Below are 22625 nucleotides of genomic sequence, written 5' to 3'. Positions count from 1 at the left end.
TGACGCTATCACCCAAATCATACAATTACAGAACCAGATAGAATTGAGGACAACTCTACCGTATCGCGGTATGTTCCGATGGCATGGAAAGGGATGCTAATGGCCTGGCGGTTGTTGAAGGTCTGAGAAGAGGCTAGCTTGGGCAACATCGCTGATCTGTTAGCACAGAGTATTTGCTAGGTTCACAAATTGTCTGGAAGGGAGAGAGTGCCTTTCTGACACGTGTTAGCGATCAGCAAGCAGCTAAACAGCTGAGCGCGCTGTATTCTAAAGCCCAAGCAAGCCACGAAGAAGAAGAAGAAGAAGAAGAAGATCGTCCTCTGATGTCAATCTTTTGCACCAATCCAAATTAAAATTTGATTTTTTTTTCTTTTCCAATGAGAACGAACGCAGCCTTCTTGCAAGAAGAGTCGTGAGTCAAAATATAGTGACACATCCTGAAAATGAAAACATATTCCACCAATGCATTTTAATCTGAATTACGATCCCTTCGCGCTTCCGTAGTTCCCGGTTAGTTTCCGGAGGGTTCTCTCCTTACTTGGTTCTCTCCACGTTCTCTGGAGGGGTCGGTATGATTGACAGGTAACCCTGTGATTGACAGGTGGCCCTGTGATTGACAGATGACCCTGTGATTGACAGGTGGCCCTGTGATTGACAGGTGGCCCTGTGATTGACAGGTGACCCTGTGATTGACAGATGACCCTGTGATTGACAGGTGGCCCTGTGATTGACAGGTGACCCTGTGATTGACAGGTGACCCTGTGATTGACAGGTGACCCTGTGATTGACAGATGACCCTGTGATTGACAGGTGGCCCTGTGATTGACAGATGACCCTGTGATTGACAGGTGACCCTGTGATTGACAGGTAACCCGTCAGCGTCAAGCGCCGCCTCTCGGTTCGAATGTCCGAAGCGTTGCAGATCATGGAAGGAGGAGAACAACCACGGTGAGCATTCATTGGTTGTTTCTTCTGTTCGATCCTGCACACGTGGCCGCGCTGCAGCCAATCACGGCCGGCCTCGGCTGAGGGGCGGGGTTTGGCCCGGACGGGTCGCCTGTCAATCAAAAAGGGCGCATTCGGATAAGTTCGCCTCCGAGGAACTCTGTGGAGGAAGATGGAGAATGTGGGAAGAACCCAGACAGACTTGAGTGAAGTCATCGTGGATGCCGTCGCTACAGCAACGTGCCTAGGGGTGTAAAAAGACACCGGAGGAGAAGGTGGAGGAGAAGGTGGAGGAGGACGGCGGGTTTTGATATGTTTGTTTCTTTATTTCATAAAGAGAAATGGTGTCTAGACAACAGAAAGAAAGGAAAGGGCTGGTTTATAGAAACACTATCAGCTGAAATGAACGAAGGCGGGGCTTCCACGATACCGTATTTACAAAGGCTAGTAAGTCAAATTAATTCGTTAATCAGGGTTGTTTAAAAACCATAAAGAAAGAAGAAGTCGTAGTAGAGAGTAAGCGAATAACAGCTATTTTCCAAACTGACGGATATTAACACAAAACGGTCAAACGACGGGAGATGCGAGGAAGGGAAGGGGGGGGTCGAGGGGAAGGAGGGGAAAAAAAAAAAAAAAAAAGGGTTGCGGCTCGCGGCGTCCGCAGAATCCGTGTAAAAAAAAAAAATATATATAATAAAATAAAAAAAACACACACGCACACACACACACACACACACACACGTAGAAAAAAAACACCTGATGCGGTTTTGCTGATACAGTCATCGACCAATGAGAGGTATGAAGGATTTCACAGGTAGATAAGTGTGGTGACTGGAGGTGGAGGTGGAGGTGGAGGTGGAGGTGGAGGTGGAGGTGGGGGCCCCGGGCCCCTGCATACGCTCACTTCACCGAGTGTGAGTTATGGCCTCTGCAAGTTCTAAGGCATATCGGAGGTGCACTTGTGTGTGAGAGTGTGTGTGTGTGTGTGTGTGAGGGGGTGGGCGGAGGTGGCAGTGGCTTGTAAACATCGTCGGGTGTCGGCCCCCACGCCGGGCCCTTCCTTCTTTTTTTTTTTTTTTTTTTTTATTTCTTACTCCACCCACTCCCTTCACCCGGAGCCGTCTGCGAGAAAAGGCATGTTTTTTATTTATTTTTTTTATTTTTATTTTCTTCTTCAAACTTTGGAGTTGGAGAGCCAGTGTTTTTTTTTTTTTTTTTTTTTAATTTTTTTTTCTTTTTTTTTTTGAGAGCAGCAACCAGGTGGTGGAGCGGAGGAGGGCGGAGCCGATGAGGAAGTGTTGGAATTAAAAAAAAAAAAAAAAAAAAAAAAAAAAAGAGGTAATAAGAGCGTTCGGTTTGCACAGGTACACGTAAAGTTAGAAAAATAAAAAATAAATAAAATAAAAAATATATATAAAAAAAAAATTAAAATACAAAAAAAATAAAAAAAAATTAAAATAAAAAGCTCAGGCTTCTCTCTCCCAAGGAAGCAAGGACACGCCGGTCTGTGCTCTGGCGCCATCGAGTTTGTTCAGGAGATGCGTAAGAAGACACTTGTGATTTAGAAAATAATCATAAAAATAATAATAATAATAATAGAGGTCGAGCCTCCGGTCGCCGCTCGACCGGCTGCTGCAGTTGTGAACAAAAAACCCTGAGTGGAAACACTGTGATACAACAAAAATAAAACAAAATTAAATAAAAGCAAGAATCCAACCGCGAGGAGGGGCGAAGAAGATGCTGCTGGTTTAAGTTTTGAGGTTGGAGGTTCGCGATGTTTATTCCTGCCTTTTACACACATTTTAAGAAAAAAATGTTGAAGTTAATTTTTTTTCCAATTATAATAATAAGAAGAAATCTTAAGAAAATGTGTGTATAATATTATTATAAAACTAAATAATTACAGAGCATTTAGTTTTCTGGCTTCATGGGGAAAATTTCCTCCCGTTTGATTAAAAAATGTAATTTAATTACATTTAATTTTGCTGCTGGCCGATTTTAATCGATCATAATCAGAGATTTATTAGTATTCCTGGTTATAATTTGGTTCAAAAAAGAACAATAACAACATATTTATATGACATAATGAAAACTTTTTCCTCGGGAAAATGGGGATATTGCTTCTTCGAATGTGTGTGAAAGGCTTGAATCCGATGATTAATAAAATGAAATCCCAAAAAATCCTTGAAGTCGTCAGTATTTTCCTTCTCATTCCACATGAATTGCAAGATTTAAAATCTTTTTTAAAAAATATATATATATTTTTTTGTGAAGTCACCGCCCCCCCTCCCCGTCTGTGTGCAGTTCCAGCCGTGGCCACTAGAGGGCGCCAAAGTGAACTATCATGACGTCACCCCCGAAAATAAAGGACAAAATAAACACACGGTCTCTGATGCAACATCAATTCAAGCTCAAGCGAAAATTAATATATATTTATATAATTACAAAACTCCCGCGGAGGAGCCGGAGGGCCCCGAACGCCTCGTGCATGTGTGTGTGTGTGTGTGTGTGTGTGTGTGTGTGTGTGTGTGTGTGTGTGAGTGTGTGTATGTGTGTGAGTGTGCGGGTCTACGTCCATCTACAAAACAGGGAGGGACCTTTATTTTTTTTTCTTTTAAAAGGCTTCTTTTTCCCCTCACGCTTTTTTTTTTTAAATTTTTTAATACACTCAAAGTTGCCACGGCGACTGCAGCTGAACAGGCAAAAAGCTGACCTTAAACTACATCTAAGAATTTACAAATAGGCAGAGGGTCGGGAGTTTAATAAACCTTAAAAGCTCCAATCCGAAGTTCAAATATTTACAAAAAATAAACGCCGGTGTACAAATACTTGTAAGTACTTCCCTGCCACTTATCCTCGGGTAGAAGTATCAGATGTAGTACTTTTTACTGTGTTTTGTATGTATTTTTCACTGGAATTCAGAGATCCTTATGTTGTAATCATGAGCAGGGACCTGTCCGTCACCCGTTACCATGGTAACAGACCCTCATTTTGGGGGAAAAAAAACGACGGGAATCGCGTGCAAAACATTAACGGATTCGCCACGTTTCGTTTTATTATTGCCGTCCACTTCCTGTTGCCTTTGTGACAAGTTTTTTTTTTCGTTAATGTTTTTTTTTTCGGATTGGAGCTTGGAAAGAGCCACTGGCGCGGCGGTGGGCGGAGTCAGGGTGGGTCGGGGGCGGGGCTAACCAAAGGAACTATGCTCGTAGCGATAGGCAGCATGCATAAGGGGTCACAAGGGAAAGCGCTATCGGTAACGTTAGCTTACGCCGGTTCCAAAAGAACTACAAATACCAGGAGGCCGTGCTCGGCTCAAACGACGAAACGAGACGCTAAGTGCTCCAAAGATGAGGGAAGTGCTAATCGGCTTTGAGCGCGTCGGGGGGTTGAGGTTAGCAAACAAAGTGCTCGATATGAAGGGGTCGCTGTCGTTTTTCTCTTCGGGTAAAACCCGGAATCGGTACGAATATCTTTGCTTCTAAGAAATGAGATTTCTTGTTTAAAAAAAAAAAAAAAAAAAAAAAAAAAGTCGGGGGGGGGGGCAACCGGAGGCGGTGGACGTTGAGGCTAGAGCCCTTCTGGCTAACTTGAAGCCGTGTAGCGACGGTCCGCTAACACGCTCGGAGGCGGACGCTTGTGTAATTTCGAGAAACTAGCAAACGGGTTGCGAATTAGCCCGCTATTTATTCAATTTGAAGGAAGAGCTTCTTCGCTAATGCCTGTTAGCCACCTGGGTGTTTGCTAACTCGTTCCTGTGGCCTCTCTTAGCGGTGCAAACGTTAGCGGCAGGAGCTCGGAGGATTAGCACAAAGGCTACGTCTCTCGGCTCGGTTTATCCGAATAGAAAGAAAGCATTAGCGCGGCGGGGGCGGGGCTAAGGCGTCTACTTCCTCTGCGAGAAGCGAGAAGCTCGCAGGAAGTCGCTCGCAAGCCCCGCCCACATGGCGTTTTTTGGCGTATTTTCTGGGTTCACCTCCGGTCAGCAAGTGGGCGGGGCCAAGGAGGTCCCGGCCAATCAGAATGAGGTAGAAGCTCCTTGTCGTCCAGAATTCCCGCGTCCTCAAACGCCTCGCGAGATGTCGCACCGTCTTCATACTTCCATCCGAACGCCTCTGCCTTAAGCCACGCCCACTTCCGACTCCTGGCCAATCACACGTGAGCTGCGGGAGATCCACCCCCCTCCCGCGAACTCAGCCCCCGGCGTGTGTGTGTGTGTGTGTGTGAGTGAGTGTGTGTGTGTGTGTTTTTTCCTGAGTAGAAGAACACCCAGTAAGGAAGTAGAAATGAAACCCGGGGTTAAAAATGGCCGCCGTCGCCATGACGACGACGACGCAGAAGAGGACGAGGAGGAGGAGGAATGTTTTCATTCATAAAGTCTCTCCCGAACGGACGCTTTTCTTATTTTTTTTCTTATTTTTTTTTTTTTGCATATCGAGGTTTTGCAACTTCCTCCTCCTCCTTTTCCCGCCAAATCGGGTCGAACATTCAGACGATTCCCTCCTTTTTTTTTTTTTTTTTTTTTTTTTGTTTTTCACTTTCGTTTGTTTGTTTGTGTTTGTGTCCTTTGCGCTTTTTCTCTCTCTTTTTTTTTTTTTTTTTTTTGAAGTGGGGAGGGGAGGGGAGGGGGGGGGTTTCCTGAGTTGGAGTTGCCGTGACGACGTAAAAAAACCGAAGGGTTTTGAAGAAGAAGAGCTGCTGGGAGGAGGAGGAGGAGTTTAGCACCATCGTAAGGGTTCGTTTGGTGAGACGTTCCCACTCTGTGGAGTGGAATACCTGGAGAACAGTATTGCTGCTGTTAAGACAACTTTAGTGTCAACCATCCGACACACACACACACACACACACATACGCACGCGCCGACTTCGCGAAACATAAATACAAACAAAGCTTGTTTTTTTTTTTTTTTTTTTTTTTTCAGTGAACACTGGCAGAGGCCGACCGTGTCAACAACCCTGAGCGAGGGTTTTGTCAGGAGAGTGAAATTAAATAACCGTTTTTTTTTAAAAAAAGAATAAAATAAAATAAAAAAAAATAAGAGAAGGAAGTAGAGAGGGCGGGAAGGGGGCGGAGAAGGAAGGGGAAAAGGGGGGGGGGGGGGGAGGTCTCTACTTGGTACAGTCCGTCCTCGGCTGCTCGTCCGTTGTACATTTGTCGGTCATTTCCTGGCAGAAGTCGACCGTCACCGTCTGGTTGGGCCGACCCGGCGGGGAGCCGGCGCCCGAGCCGGGGTCCGTCTCCCCGTCCGCCCCGTTCCTGACGGCCGAGTCGGCGTCGCCCTCCGACGGGCCGGGGGAGCCGCGGAAGTCGGGCTCCGGCGTGGCCGAGCCGGAGCGGGCGGCGGTGAGGTCGATGCTGGTGGTCGGGGGGCGGGGCTTGGGGTCGGCGGCGGGCCGAAGCACGGGGCAGTAGTGGTGCAGGGACTGGACCTGCTCGGGGCTCAGCTGCACGTCGCGGCAAACCTCCTGGGACAGGCAGGAGAAGTTCTCCCACAGCTCGCCCATGCAGGCCTTCAGCTGGTTCCTCTCCGTCAGCAGCTTCTCCTTCTCGCACACCTGCACGCCGGGAAAAGAAGGGGTTAGCGTTACAGCGTTAGCCGGGCAAGCAGGACCATTATTGATGGTTGAATTGTGGATCCTCGGAGCGGAGGGACCTCGAAGGGAATGATTTAATTCAGAAAAGTTAACCAAGCGTGCGACGTTTAGCCTGTGGAAAAGGTTATCATACTTTCACGACTATAAGGCGCACATAAAAGTCTTAGATTTTCTTCAAAATGTGCGGCGCGTCCTGTGTGTGTTGTTGTTGTAAGGCGGATGTAGTAGAGACACCATGAGAACGCTATGGGGGAAGTGTGGGAGTTGATTGTATATAAAAGAACAGGTATGTGCGTTATGCAGAACATCGTTGTTTTAACAACCCTGAAAACATGGCCGACAAACACATCCAGCCACATCGCTAACATGGACAAGGTGCCGCTCACTTTTGACATCCCGGTGAGTCACTGTGTAGAAGAAGTGGACCAGCACGGTAGCGAGACGCACAACGGGGTACCAAAAGTCTTCTTGGAGACCAAAGTTTCACTAAGAGTGGAAGGCAGCGCCGGGGGAGTTACGCCAAAATTTGCGAATGGATTGTAGATGTTGGGGCTTACATGTCTGCTGGAACTGTTCATCAACTGTGCATCATTTCCGAGGAGCCGCATGGCACGGAAAGTGACTTTGACAGTGAAGAAAGTGAAGCTGTTTGATGGAGATTTAGCGCAGCTGTTCAAATCAGAAACAGAGGATGAGGACTTCCATGGGTTCGATTGATGATGATTACCGGTAAGAAAATGTGAATACCAAACTTAGTTTAGCTCCCGCTCTGTTTTTAAATACACACACTTGTATGCTTGTGTGTGTGTGTGTGTGTTGTTGTAAGGCGGACGTAGTAGAGGACACCATGAGAACTTTAAAGTGTGGGCGTGGATTATATATAAAACCTGCGCCTTATAATCAGGCGCGCCTTATATGTGTGTTAAATACAGTAATGGCACACATAACTGAGACTGCGCCTTTTAGTGCGGCGCGCCTTATGGTCGTGAAAACACGGTAAAAGTCAATTAACCGCGACTGATCGCCACCAAAGGGGCTTTATTTTTTCTTTATTACTCACATGAGATGCAAAAAGTCGAAGATGTGTTTATTTTTGCATGATTTTTTTCCGGGTTTCGCGCGATAAAATGCGTTAAAAACGGGAATAAAAGCATTTTTGTTTTGCAGCGGTGACCAAAAAGGAGCTGCGTTTACACCGTTTGGCCACCAGATGGAGACAAAGTTCACGGTTTCCACGCAAGAAGTGGTTCGTCACAGCGCCCGTGAATGTGTGTGCATGTGCACGTGTGTGTGTGTGTGTGTGTGTGTGTGTGTGTGCGGTTTGGGGCTGGCATTCATAAAATCTCATAAAATGTAAGATTAATAGGAAAAATCCTGGTTTAGATGTTAAATGGAGCGGTGACTTCACATTTGCGGGCAGTTACGTGCACAAAACACACACAAACATCCCGGATGGTTTATTTTTTAATTATTCCTTATAATTATGGTTTGATTCCAAAATTAAGTCGCAGATCAATTTGAAGACGAATGATAAAGTGAAATTATGCAGTGTGAATTAAAAAATTTAAGTTTGATATTGAAAGGAAGAGACCAAAGTTATATGAGGGTGGGGTGAAAAACAACCGCACGCGCGCGTGTGTGTGTGTGTGTGTGTGTGTGCGTCTTCACACATTGCCGTCCCTGTTTACTTCCGGAGGCTAAGAAACGACGACTCGCAATTCAGCCTGACATGTCACTTGCACTCCTACATCCCGTCACCATGGCAACCAACAGGCTCTTTATGTATGTGTGAGTGAGTGTGTGTGTGTGTGTGTGTGTGTGTGTGTGTGTATGTGTGTGTGTGTGAAAGTGCTGACGGAGCTGAGCGGCTCCATCTGAGAGCTAATATTCCATCCCGCCCACTTCCTGTGATTATTTATAATAATAAATGTAGACCTTAAAAGTGCGTCGTGTTTATTTATTTATCCGTTCATTTTTTATTTAAAACAATTTATTTTTTATTTATTATCTATCATTTATTTATTCACGTACTAAGAATTAATTTATTAACATATTATCTATTTATTGTCCATTTACCTGGTTATTTATTGTCTAGTTAAATTGCATGAAAAATAAAAATTGATTGATTGATTCATGAAATATGAGCAGTTCGCTGACGGTGGGATTTCCCAGTTCTTTCTTGTCGGTACTTCGAGTTCCTTTCGATCGGAATCGACCGACGACTCGTCCGCGGCCGCGCTTTTCTCCCGCCTTTTCCCGCCGCCATTTGAACGGAGCTGCCGGTCAAACGGGCGTTCAGAAACGAGCGTCTCTTTCCGCCGGCTCGGGAGCGAACGACTCACCAGCTTCCGGATCTCGCACTCCAGGTTGAGGATGCAGTCCAGCTTCCTCTTGCGGCAGCGCTGCGCCGCGATGCGGTTCTTGCTGCGGCGCCGCACGTCGTGGATGAACTCCAGCTGCTCCGAGGTCAGTTTGTGCATTTTCACCAACATCTGGAAGTCGTTCCGTGGAAGATTCGTGATTTGATCGACGGGGAAAGGCAGCTTCACCTGGTGGAGACGGAAGGGGACGACGGTTATTGAATGAACGAATGAATGGTTTTCATTTGGAGCGTCAAGGAACGTGGAATAAAAAGAAAAACATTATTTCTTGTCCTGGATGGGTCACCTGTCAATCACTTGGTCACCTGTCAATCACTCGGTCAGCTGTCAATCAATGGGATACATGTCAATCATGTTTATGTGCAAATGTACTGTAGGGACCATTTTCTCATACACCCACACACACACACACACACACACACACACACTTTGGGACTTTGGGAATGTGCAAAATAACAAATAAAAAAAAGAAAGTGAAAAGAAATTAAAAAAATAATTTCAAAATAATCACAAAAGCAGCAGAGCAGAATTTGAAAGCAGGCCGTTTAAAAAGATTTGCAATCACTTTTTCATTGTAATTAATTTTTTTCCTTTCTTTATTTTATGTCTGGATTTTTAAACTTAGTTTCAAGATTTTTTTTTCCATTCTGTTGTCAATTCTTATCCTTCTATCTTTTAATTGTCCTTTTATTTATATTTATACCCATATTTATTGATACTGTAATAACAATAAAAATATTAATAATAATAATGAAAAAATAATAATAACAATACTACTACTACTACTACTTATAATAATAATAATAATAATAATGATAATGATGACGACGATGATAATAATAATAATAATAATGATAGTAATAATAATAATAATGACGATGATGATGATGATGATGATGATGATAATGATGATAATAATAATAATAATAATAATGAAAAAAAAATAATAACAATACTACTACTACTACTACTTACAGTAATAATAATAATAATAATAATAATAATGATAATAATAAGAATAATGATGATGATGATGATGATAATAATAATAATAATAATAATGATAGTAATAATAATAATAATAATAATAATGATAATTTCCCAGTATCCCCTGGTATATTTTTTCACATATGTATTTACTTTCACATATATAGAAACCACTCAGAAAATAAAGGCAACACTAAAATAACACATCCTATCATCTGAATGAATGAAATATTCTTACGAAATACTTTGTTCTTTAGATAGTTGAATGTGCTGACAACAACATCACACCAAAATGATCCATGGACATCAAATGTCTTAAAAACCACGGAGGTCTGGATTTGCAATAAGAATAAGAATAAGAACAACTTTATTAATCCCGAAGGAAATTGCTGTGCCAGAGTTACAGAAAATATAAAAGTAATAAATAATAAAAGAAAGGCAGAATTAGAAATAAAAATAAACTATAAAGTGTCTCAGTGAAACTATAAAGTGTCTAAATAAGCAGTGATAAAACTATAAGTGTCTTAGTAACAAGTGAGGTAAGGAGTGCACAATAGTATGATAGAAGGGAACATTGTCGTGTCGCTGTTATGAGATGAGATGAAATATTGCACAGTGTAGCTGTTATGAGACAATCACACTCTGAATGAAAGTGTAAAAACACTCCAGGCTGATCCAACGTTGATATAATGTCCTTAAAACAAGTCAAAATGAATCAGCGTTGCTTGATGGAGCAACATTGCGTTGTTTTACGTCTCCAGCGACTGACGCCTGCGCCCTCCGACCACAAGGCGGCGCCAGTGATCTGCTCGGCGGCGTGAACCAGGAGGGGAAAAGGTGATGGAGGAAGACCCTTCCTCTTCTTCTTCTTCTTCTTCTTCTTCTTCTTGTTCCTCTCCATCTGCGCTTGGCGTCCTGGAGAACCGCCAGCATGGCAGCTTGAGTTCCTCGTCAGGTGAAAACGGGGGAAGGAACGCCGTCGAGGAAGCGCCTTCTTGATAATCACATCAACCCGCGTCATATTGAGCGGCGCCGCGGACCCTTCGGGCGGCGCCGACCCTGGCGATAAGCGAATCAACGGTCGGAGCCGTGGCTTCATAACAAAGAATCCAGCGGGGGGAAAAACAACGGAGAGCCTCCATCTTCTTCTCTGCGCTGAAGCTTTCAGCCTGGAGAACAAAGGAGGTGGAGGGAGGAGCGGTGGAGGTACCTGGCCCGGCTCCCCGGAGGCCTTCGGGCGCTACGGCTGCAGAGCTAGCGCTCCAGCTAGCTCCAGCTAGCGCTCCAGCTAGCGTTCGGGGGTTTAGGGGTGGGCGGACGCTCAGGGTAGGAGTTGAAATCGCTCCGGGTTGAGATGTCAACCTCCTGGAGGAGTCCGGCTACCTTCTTCTGGGGGAAGCCGAAGCAGCCCCACCTCCACCTCCATCTCCGCCCTTCAACCCCCCCCACCCTGCGCACTCCGACGCCTTCGCGCAGACGCATGAATAAATGATCGGCGGCGTCCTCACACGGTGAGATGGAGGCGGGGGTTGGGTGGAGGTCGAGAAGACACGATTCTTGTTTTTGGGATCTCAGGTCGAACCGAGGAGAGGGTACGACATTGTGGAGACACTCCACCTCCACACGGATATATTTAGCTTGGGAGCGCTAGGCTAATACGTTAGGTTGCGCTTTGGTATGAGCTCAGAGTATGATAGCACTAGAAGGTCCGCCCACACGTACACACACACACACACACACACACACACACACACACACACACATGCATGAACACACACGCACACACACACACACATGTTATGCTAGGCTAAACTATCATCTGGCTCGGGCTGAGCATGGATAGCTAGCTAGATAGCTTGCTAGATAGATAGAAAGACATATAGATAGATAGATAGATAGATAGATAGATAGATAGATAGATAGATAGATAGAAGAATATCTAGTTAGCTAGCTAGCTAGCTAGATGGATAGATAGCTAGATAGAAAGATGATAGCTAGCTAGATAGCTAGAGAGATAGATGGATATATAGTTAGATAGATAGATGATAGCTAGCTTGATAGATAGATGAGAGCTGGCTAGATAGCTAGATAGCTAGATAGATAGCTAGATGGATATACAGCTAGATGATAGATAGATAGCTAAATAGCTGGATAGCTGGATAGATAGCTAGATGGATAGATAGCGAGATGCATAGCTAGCTAGCTAGCTAGATGGATATATAGCTAGATAGATAATAGATAGATAGCTAGCTAGATCGCTAGATGGATAAACAGATGGATGGATAGATATCTAACTATCTTCTTTCTGTATAATAATTTACAATATAATTTATCCTATCGCTGTGGGGAAATTCATTCTCTGAGCCGTCGGCTGCCAGGGGAGCGGTTCGGGGTTCAACGACACTTTGACACACGAGGAGGAGCCGGGAATCTAACCAGGAATGTTCGGTTACAAAGACGGTCGCCCTTAAGTTAGCTTAGATGCTAAACGCCTCTCAAGGACCTGCCCCCCCCCCAAGGGTAGTAGGTGGCGGCGGTGGTGGTGGGGGGGTGAATGACCCGGGTAATGCGGAGCCACCCGACCTCATTAGCTCATTAGCCTCCGGGTACAAATGTCCGGACGGACGGAATTAGAACGCGGCGGCGTCAGGAGGAAGTCCGAGGGCGGAAAGAAGGACGGTCTTTGTCGGCCTCGCTAGCTTGGACACGCCGTCCTCGCTAAATATAGAAGAGCTGTGTTCATCCATTCATCCATTCATTCATTCCGTTCTCTTTGGACTTAAATGAAAGACAAAATCCTTTCAAAGGGAACTAAGGGGACTTCTTAGGGTACTTTGTTTACGTTAGCTTAATATCATTAGCCACTTCTCGCAAAATGCTCGCAGTACTCACTCGTTTTTCCCCTTATGGAGTCATGAGAGGACAAGCATCCTGATGTGGTACCTTCTGAGTACATCAGGTATTCTGTCCTGTCTTTTCTGTCACCTTTGGACCAATACAACCAGTCAGCCTGTCATTCACGTGTCTGGGCAATTCAGGGTCTCCATTGAACCTCCTGGAGGTTCTTTGGACTTAAGAAACCTGGAGAACCCTGAGGAACCCCAGGCAGACAAATGGAATCCAACCAGGGAGCATCTGGAGGTGGGCATGCTAACCCCTGCGCCGCCGCACTATTTGTTTTGGTCTGGTTTCACTTTCCTGTGTTATCCCCTTGACGCTTGCGCACGTGTGTGTGTGTGTGTGTGTGTGTGTGTGTGTGTGTGTGTGCGCATCGCGGAGGCTCCCGACCTTGGCGAGGGCGTCGATTTTCGCTCCAGTCTATCGTCCGGCTGCACCGGCGCACATATCGATCCGAGAGCGAGTGGGAGGAAGGAGGAAGTGACCGGAGTGAAGCTGCAGAGGTGAGTCAAGCAAGGCCTCTAAGACGCCCAATCACAGAGCGGCATCTGTGAACGGGGCATGCTTGTTATGGTTAGTAAGCTTGCCTGCTAAGCTAACGTTATTAAGCTTGGTTTAGCAGAGGGGACGACCGTCCGTCTTGTTTTCTTTGCGACCCATCAGAAAATAGGGCTGGACTTCCGTCGTCGGGCACTAGCCGTTGCTAGCGAGCGCGTCCCTCCGTAACCACGGCGATTGTAAAAAAAAAGTAAAATAAAAAAATGGCCACCAATGGCGGCGCGTCAGTCAGAGAAGAAGCAGGTGTAACGTCTCCACATCATCTAGGGGCGGTGGAGGGGAAGCCGAGCGCCCGGATCCATAAATCAATCGCGCGCCGTAACACGCGGCGGCGCTCGGCGGCTCTTTAAAGGCTCGTAAATCTGACGGGGACGGCGTTCGCCGTTCCGGAGGTAATAATCACACATTACCGCCGTGGCGCTTCATCTCGCCGTCCTCGTCGGTCGGCCCCGGAGCTCTTTCCGCCCCCCTCCCAACCCCCTCCCGACCCCCGCTAGCGCTAGCGCGATCCGCAAATACAATCGCCATGGCAACCCCCGTCTGCACCGCCTGCAAATGGCAGCCGGCGAGCGCCAGCCCGGGAGGTCACGGGGTCGAGCTCGGGTTGGGAGTCAATCGCAGCTCTTGGTATTTAGTGACAGTGAAGCAAATGGGAATAAACAAAGCGGAGTAATTGATCCGACGCTTTTAGACGTGCGTTACGCTACATCTGCTCGTAGCGTCGCCTGGGTGGGATAAGCTCCGCCCCCCGCTGCAGTTAGCGTCTCGGCGGCGGCGCCTTGTCGGATTACGGCGGGATGATCGGGTGGAGGGGGGAGTTGGCGGCCTTTTTCTGACACGTGGGTGATCCCGCCGTCTGACTCCGAACAGAAGTACTTATAGTACTACGGTGAGTGTACCACGTAGTAAAATGACCGCAGGAATAAGGGAAAGGTATTGCTTGCAGTACTTAAACATACTTGGAGTACAAACACTTTCTTATTCCTGGTAAATGTAACTTCTAGTAATACTTACCCTTGTCTCTGAATAGTACACGCTTGTACCACCTGAGTACTTCAATATATCCAAGTCATACCTAGTACTTTCAAAGTATTATCTGGTTACTCCTTTCTTCACTGACTGTAGTACCTTGAAAATACTTCATTTGGGTACTAAATAGAGGTACCTCGTACTAAGTGGCATACCTTTGCCTTCCAGCTTCTGCAGGGTGAGTATTACAGTTCCAATACCCACACCTTGCGCAGTTCCTCTAAAGGTACTGAATTGGTACCCATACTTTGTAGTACTGTAGTATTTAGTGGTATTGGTGTTATTTGTTCCTTGACTGCCCTAAAATACTGGGCGTACTGGACATGTATTTATAACCTGTGAGAACCAGAACTGGTCCGTGTGGAGAGCTCGCTACACCATGTTATGCTACGCTACGCTAGCAAATCCAGCGAATCCCAGAGAGAGGGGATGTCTCAGTCTCGATAGCTAATGGCTACTAGCGGGGGACCTGTAGGGGGCGGGGCCAGCGTGATATCATTAGCTTACGGTACGGTATGCTCACCTCCGGGCCGCGCTCCTGCACATGGCACGACTCGCTGTCGCCCTCGGAGAAGGAACCGGACTCGTCGCTGGAGTTGGTGCCGTACGACTGCTCGCACTTGATCTTGGGCCGCACGGGGCCGAAGAGGGCGTCGGCGCCGACGCTCTGCTCCTGCTGGTCGGCGTTGAGGCAGCGCACCACGTTGGAGCACGGCGAGGAGGAGAACTCGAACTGGGGCAGGCTGCAGGGGGAGCCCCCGCTGCCGTCCTCGGCGTAGGAGTACGAGGAGCAGGAGCTGGACGTCCGGGTGCGAGTCTCGCACGGCGGCGAGCGCGGGCACACTTTGATTGGCACTGGGCAGCTGGTGTTGGGCCGCGGGCGGCACGGAAGCTGGGACTCGGAGGAGGCGGCGCTCGGGGAATAGTTCTGGGAGGCGGGGAGGGACTGGCTGGCTCCGGCCCACATGCCTTTCGCCATGTGCTCGGAGAGCTCCGCCTCCAAGGAGTTGCCGCCGGGGTAGGAATGCGCCGGGGTTCCCAGACGGTTGCAGGCCCCTGAGGAAAATATGACGCTGCGGCGGTCCAGCTCCGACTCCTGCTTGCAGACGCCGTCGCAGGAGGCGGACTTGAGGGACAATCCGGCGGGGAACCCGTCCACCTCCTTCGGGGACGTAACGGACAGGCCCAGCTCCCCAGGGAAAGGCCTGAAGTCTTTTTTGTGATCTCCCTGAGAGTTTCCTTTGTCCTGGGGGCAGACCAGTCTGTTGGCGAGTAGCTGCTGCGACGCGTCGGGCAGATCGGGAAGGTCCGCCGCCGTCTTGAAGAAGGCTCGGAGGCAGGGGGGGGACTTGCTCCTCTTGCTCCTCTCCGCCGACGCCGGGCCGTCCATCTCCATGGCCACGGCGCCGTCCTGATCCCTGACGTCCCGCTCGTCCCCCGACAGGCACAGCGACGCGGCTTCTTCCTCCGCTTGCGGCTCCACCTTGATCTGCGCTAGCGGCGGACGCTCTCGGCCCGGCGCCGCGCCGCCCGCGCCGCTCTCCTTAAATGTGCTTGGGAAACCTGAGGTACTGGTGTCTGAGGAGGTGTCGTTATTGTGCTTGTTGCAGGCCCACTGGTACTTCCTGTACTTGGGGCACCGCGGCAGGTCCGACCCCCGGTGGCGGTCGAAGTCCAGACGGCCGTCCGCGAAGCCGCCGGGGACGGCGTCCACGAGGCGGTCGTCTTCGGGGCGCCGGAAGGAGGCCAGGGTGTCGGCGCAGCGCTGCGCCCTCGGGGAGGCGGGCCTCTCGGCTTCCGGCTGCATGCTCTCGTCCTCCGAGTGGTCGGCCTCCGCCGCCTCCGCCGCCGCCGCCGCCTTCTTCTGGCAACGCGACAGCCCGTCCTCCTCGCTGCGCAGCTGGGCCTCCAGGAAGCGGAAGCAAGAGTCCTCTAGGTTGTGCATGCGCAGGAATTCGGCACAGCGGATGACCTCCTGGATGTTTTCTCTGCTGAGTAACAGCTTAGCCGTGTAGGCAAACTGCAACAATGGGGCGAATCCCCTGGCAGTGACCTGCAAAAAAACAGGGAAATTGCCAGCATTAGCATCAGCGCCGCCATTGTTCGCGGCCCCCGGAGTGTGCTGAGACAACCCGACAGCTCCTACCGCCGTAAACAAACACAGCAAAGTACCAGCTAATCTGTTTCAGCGGGTCGGCGCTGGACTTTCTATGCGGCGCTGAATAAGAACCGTTGTCGGGCCTTGTTCCCGCCGCCTGCACGCCATGCGGCCCGACCCGCGACCCCTGACCCCCGACCCCCGACCCCCCCCACTCCAACGTAGGACGTCCGTCCCGTTCCTGTTTATCGGGGTTGATTTATCGCAGAGGAGGGGAAGCGTCGCACCGTAAGCTGAATAAAAGAAAATATAAATAAATGCAAAATAAATAAACGAATGAAGGAACGATTGAGTGAATGGATGGTACACAGATGGGTGGATAAATCAATACAAAAATAAAAAGAAATGAATAGATAAATATCAGTGGTAAATAAATAAATTCTATAATAAAATAAGGAAAACTAAATAAATGAATGAATGAAAGAATACATAAATAGATAGATAGATAAACAAATAAAAACATATATAAAAACGAATTAATAAATATACTGGTAAATAAAATATTGATAGATAAATAAATGAATAAGTAAATAACTAAACATAAATAAATGGATGGAGAAAAGAATTACTGAAAAGATAAGATAAATAGATGGATAGATAAAAAATAAGTGGATGGGTAAATATATCAAGACAGAAATAAAAAGATTAAAAAAATGAATGAATGGATAGATAGATAAATTAATAAAAACTAAAAAAACATACATAAATACATTGATAGAAAAATAAATAAACAGAGAGAATGAAAGAAAAGATTGATATAAAGATACTTAATAAATAAAATATAAAAGTAAGTAAATAAAGATGTTCAAAAGTTAAAAAAATAAATAAATGAATACATTTAAAAATTGCTAAATAGAATAATAAAATAAATGAATCAATAGATTCAATTAAGAAATAAACAGAATTGTGACCAAATAAATCCTCAGATAAATTCAACTATTTGATTTAAAAAAAAAAAAAAAAAAAGTGCTTCTTGTTTTCAGCCCTGATTTCTTCCCTTTTCGCAGTTTCTAGTGTTTATTTCTCTCCGCACCGCCTCCACCGTTCCAACCCGGAGTCGGCCACTTGTTTACCGCCGCCGCCGGGCCGTGACCCTGCCGCCTGGCGTCCTGCGCCGCCGCTCCGCGTCCTCGGGTCAAGTGCCTGCAAAGCCTAATGGTTTGTAAGACGCAGGCTAATCCCTCCCCCGCCCTCCTCGCCACCGTCCGACCCCGCCTCCTCCTCCGCCCCCCGCCGTGGCCATGTGGCGAGGGATGATAGAGGGAAGCCCTCCATTTAGACTTAATGCCAGATAATTAGGTAAACTCCTGAGCCTGCAGAAGGCTCCCCTCTGCTGTTGTTGACACTCAGCGCCAACGGGGAGGTGAAGGAGGGGGGGGCTGTTCTCGCCGCCGCTTTCGGTTGCCAAAACTCAACCCCCGCCCCTTCAAATCAAAGCCCCCAAAGACTCCAGAAGGCAATTAGAAGCGGATTCCCTCTGAAGGCGTGATAAGAAGCAACGTGTCGCACAATGGGGTGTTAGTGGACCGAAGGGGGGCAAGAAGGAACTCGGGGAACCACAAGAAAACAAGTTTCTGCATAAATATTGCGATGAGATGTTGCGAGGATTCCCTCTGAAGGCGTGATAAGACCAACGTGTCGCACAATGGGGTGTTAGTGGACCGAAGGGGGGCAAGAAGGAACTCGGGGAACCACAAGAAAACAAGTTTCTGCATAAATATTGCGATGAGATGTTGCGAGGATTCCCTCTGAAGGCGTGATAAGACCAACGTGTCGCACAATGGGGTGTTAGTGGACCGAAGGGGGGCAAGAAGGAACTTGGAGAACCACAAGAAAACAAGTTTCTGCATAAATATTACGATGAGATGTTGCGGGGATTCCCTCTGAAGGCGTGATAAGACCAACGTGTCGCACAATGGGGTGTTGGTGGACCGAAGGGGGGCAAGAAGGGACTCGGGGAACCACAAGAAAACAAGTTTCTGCATAAATATTGCGATGAGATGTTGCAAGGATTCCCTCTGAAGGCGTGATAAGACCAACGTGTCGCACAATGGGGTGTTAGTGGACCGAAGGGGGGCAAGAAGGAACTCGGAGAACCACAAGAAAACAAGTTTCTGCATAAATATTGCGATGAGATGTTGCGAGGATTCCCTCTGAAGGCGTGATAAGACCCAACGTGTCGCACAATGGGGTGTTAGTGGACCGAAGGGGGGCAAGAAGGAACTCGGGGAACCACAAGAAAACAAGTTTCTGCATAAATATTGCGATGAGATGTTGCGGGGATTCCCTCTGAAGGCGTGATAAGACCAACGTGTCGCACAATGGGGTGTTAGTGGACCGAAGGGGGGCAAGAAGGAACTCGGAGAACCACAAGAAAACAAGTTTCTGCATAAATATTGCGATGAGATGTTGCGAGGATTCCCTCTGAAGGCGTGATAAGACCCAACGTGTCGCACAATGGGGTGTTAGTGGACCGAAGGGGGGCAAGAAGGAACTCGGGGAACCACAAGAAAACAAGTTTCTGCATAAATATTGCGATGAGATGTTGCGGGGATTCCCTCTGAAGGCGTGATAAGACCAACGTGTCGCACAATGGGGTGTTAGTGGACCGAAGGGGGGCAAGAAGGAACTCGGGGAACCAAAAGAAAACAAGTTTCTGCATAAATATTGCAATGAGATCTTTTTTTTTGGGGGGGTGGATTGAGATCCAGTCTCTGCTCTGGTTGATGGAACACGGAGCTGAAGGTTTTCCTGCTGTTCCCTCAACAGCGCCATCCCTTTGAACCTGAATGACTGCTTGGGGCGAGAGGTGTGGTTTACACTGGAAGGGTCATACGGAGACGTCCAACCGTCCAACCTCTCGTTCCTCTCAAGAGAACCTGGAGGGAAACCAGGCGGAAGAAGATGAGCTGGACACCTTGCTGCAAGGAAGGAGCTCCACCCAGAGTCCCTTCCAATCACTGTATCTTCCTTGAACCACCGTGGAACGTTCTACGTGACCCCTTCACCGTCAGTAGAGCCTCCTCCTATCCCACCCCGGTACCCGAAGTACTCGCAGTACTACTCTGTACTCCACTGCAGGGTATGGTACGTGTAGTACCTCCATCTCTGCAGTGCCCAACCATCCGAGCCCTCCATGAGCATCAGTCATTGTTAGCAAGAAGCTGCTGACTCCATATCCGTGAGGGGGGATGGTGTGTGTGTGTGTGAGTGTGTGTGAGGGTATTAAATGGGTGGGTGGGAGTACGTGCTCCAGTGTGACAGATTGGGGGGAGGGGGAAGGCTATCCTCTCGACTGATGAGCGCAGCACATACGCCTTTGCAGCTCCAGAACATTAGCTTGCGCGCACACACTCACACACGCACACACACACACACTCACACACACACACACGTGTGGCCTCTGTAATGAACCCACCCAATGTGAACACCGCCTTCTGGGCCGTAAACGGTGCGATGATGAACTGGGGCGCCGCTCTGCATCGCCGCCCGCCGTCGTTTTATCGCTGGCATCACCATTAAACGCTCCCGAGACGCCGTCATCGATTTTGATTCCTACATCTACATCCACGTCCACCGCCCGCCTCCAGCCCCCCTGCAGCCTGCCAGCACCTGCAGTTCCAACCAGGAAGGTCAATGAGGAGCCTCCACCTTCTCCACCACCTAGGTTGGAGACGTCCTCCAAGAGTCACCTTGCAAGCATCAACCGGAGGAGCTATTAGGGGGTTTTATTTTTGTCAATAATGAGTGGCGATGGTTCTCTGAGGAGCTTCTTCAGGATCTCCACACCTGGAAACCAGGAGGTGCAGGACCTGATCAAGATCTTTATTAACTAGTTTAATCTAATTCTGCTGCGATTATGAAAAGAAAAATGGTGATACAGGAAATGGTCAGTGGGTCCACTGGAGACTCTACTGGAGTCAACACTATGTGGCATTTTGATTGACAGGTGATCCTGTGATTGACAGGTGATCCTGTGATTGACAGGTGATCCTGTGATTGACAGGTGTCCCCTGTGATTGACAGGTGAACTGTCCAGGTTCTCTCAAGGGAGCTGAGGGTCTGATCTGATCTGATCCCGACGCGAGCAAACTCACCCTCAGGTAACGCCCTTCTCACACACACACACACACACACACACACACACACACACACACACACACACACACACACACACACACACACACACACACACACACACAGCGGGGCTGCAGGAGGAAAAGTGCTGAGCGAACCAGGGATCTATTTTCAGCTGGTCTCAGCAGCTGCCGCCGGCGGGAGTGTGTCTTTACTCGCCCCACACCTAATGAAGGTGTGTGTGTGTGTGTGTGTGTGTGTGTGTGTGTGTGTGGTAATATATAGCCACGGAGGGGGGTTGTTGCAGTTTTGCAGTTTATCCTCATCATGATACCTGCCACGACGTTCTCGGCATTCATTTCTGCCGTTCGAAACACTGGAGATCGGATGGATTCATCAGCAGGGCAGATCCTGGTTAAGCCCCGCCCCCAACCCCTTGCGGTCATGTGACCCCTCCCCTCTGCCGTCATTGGCCGCAATGTGGCTCTCAGTGTTGTCATCGCTTGATAAAGCGATCCAAAACCATCGATGGCCGGACCACAACGAGTCCATCCATCTTTTCACCTACTTTATTCAAGCGCTCTTCTGTGGATTCTGGTGCGGCGGCGCATGCTAATGAGGCCGCTAATGCTAATGCACATCCCGGGTCCTGATGTAGCAGGTGGGTTGTAGCCTTAGCACCCCTTCCAAGGGCCAAAGAACCACCTCACCTGCAGGAGCAAGGCAAGTTTCCCTTCGCTTTACCTGCATCTTGCAGTAACGTGATACTCCAGCCAGGGGGTGTTAGCATCAAATCGCTAGCGTTGACGGCTAATTACCGTCTCACTCGGCGACTCCATTAAATAGCTTGTCACAACTTTTCCTTTTACGCTAAATGGAGCGGAACGTCCCCCGCCACCCGTGAAAAATAAACCGTAAGAGTGGCGGTTAGCATCCGGCGGGCTAAACCGCTAACCAGCTTCTGTGCAGGGGCCTTTTATCCCGACTGGTGTCGGCGTGGAAACTTCACACAATCCCGTCCGCTAATGCGCCGCAGGGACGTGACCGCGTGTCTCCAAGTGATTTCATAGTTTTCAAATGTGCAGCAAAACACACAAACACACACACACACACACAATTGGTCACGGTCTTTCAATTGGTGTGTGTTTAACACTGCGTCGGAGGAGGACCTCGGGTATCATTGATGTTCTGCCTCCAGCATGATTCCGACAAGATCATTTGTCTATGGCTAGCGTTAGCTATCATGCCAGTCAGTGAGTTACATCTAGCTAGCCCTCGCGTGTTGGGTAGCTATTGGGACTCACAGGTCAATAATGGTAACACGTTGCGACGGAAGCGCCCGATGTTAGCTTGACATCTGGTCAATGACATTAGCATCCTTGCAAAATCGTAACCCCTTAGCATGGGTTGCGCAGTAGCAAATATTATGGGAGATATTATCAGAGTGATTTCAGAGCGTGAAAAATTTGAACCTGGATTGAGGAGTTGTTTGCGTTGCCCCTACATCCTCTGCGCATGCTAGCATGAAACAGCTAATATGGTCAAATCAGCATCACAAGTCAGCGTTGGCCTGCTACTCCACATTTGAGCTCTGGTGTCAAGCGAAAGTACGACGGCCCGGTAAATTGGCCGATTAGCGCCGATTCAAAGGTCAGCGGCGGGTTGCGGAAAGTGTTAGCGCAGGGAAAAGTGGCGCCGCTCCACAGCGCACCGAACCCATTCGGAAACATAAGGAAAGCGTCTTTCTCAGCGACAGCAGAGGCAGCCCTGACATCCCTGGGTAAGCAGACCCCCGGCACCCTCCCTCGACAGTGGATTAAATCTGATAGTGTACGTCCTAATCCGCTCGCTGGGACGGCTTACGGCGTGGGCCAGACGCCGTGGAGGACATGACCCAACCCTCTGCCGCGTCTGAGATACTGTTTGGGTGGCTTCGCTCCGACCAGACCATCGTAAGAGGGTTTCAATTCGAATGAGATTTATACGTGACGGGCAGAA

At 48.3% G+C, this 22625-nt stretch overlaps 1 protein-coding gene across 2 annotated transcripts in view; it reads right to left on the bottom strand.

The window, feature by feature from the left end:
* Window positions 1–5517: 5517 nt before the first annotated feature.
* bach2b (BACH transcriptional regulator 2b) overlaps window positions 5518–22625 on the bottom strand; it is a 68197-nt gene continuing 51089 nt past the window's right edge. For both annotated transcript variants that reach the window (XM_086143322.1, XM_086143323.1), the window contains exons 3-5: window positions 14916–16445; window positions 8882–9088; window positions 5518–6500 (exon numbers count right to left, since the gene is read on the bottom strand). In XM_086143322.1, coding sequence (XP_085999448.1) covers window positions 6054–6500; window positions 8882–9088; window positions 14916–16445 — 2184 coding nt within the window. In that variant the 3' untranslated portion in view covers window positions 5518–6053. The remainder of the gene's footprint in view (window positions 6501–8881; window positions 9089–14915; window positions 16446–22625) is intronic.

The sequence above is a fragment of the Fistularia commersonii genome, chromosome 36 (genome assembly GCF_037954325.1).
Source record: "Fistularia commersonii isolate RoL2024-O1a breed Wild chromosome 36, RoL_Fcom_v1.0, whole genome shotgun sequence".
Taxonomy (NCBI): Eukaryota; Metazoa; Chordata; class Actinopteri; order Syngnathiformes; family Fistulariidae; genus Fistularia; species Fistularia commersonii.
Note: the sequence above shows the minus strand (reverse complement) of the source record. Positions and strands in the feature narration are given on the sequence as shown.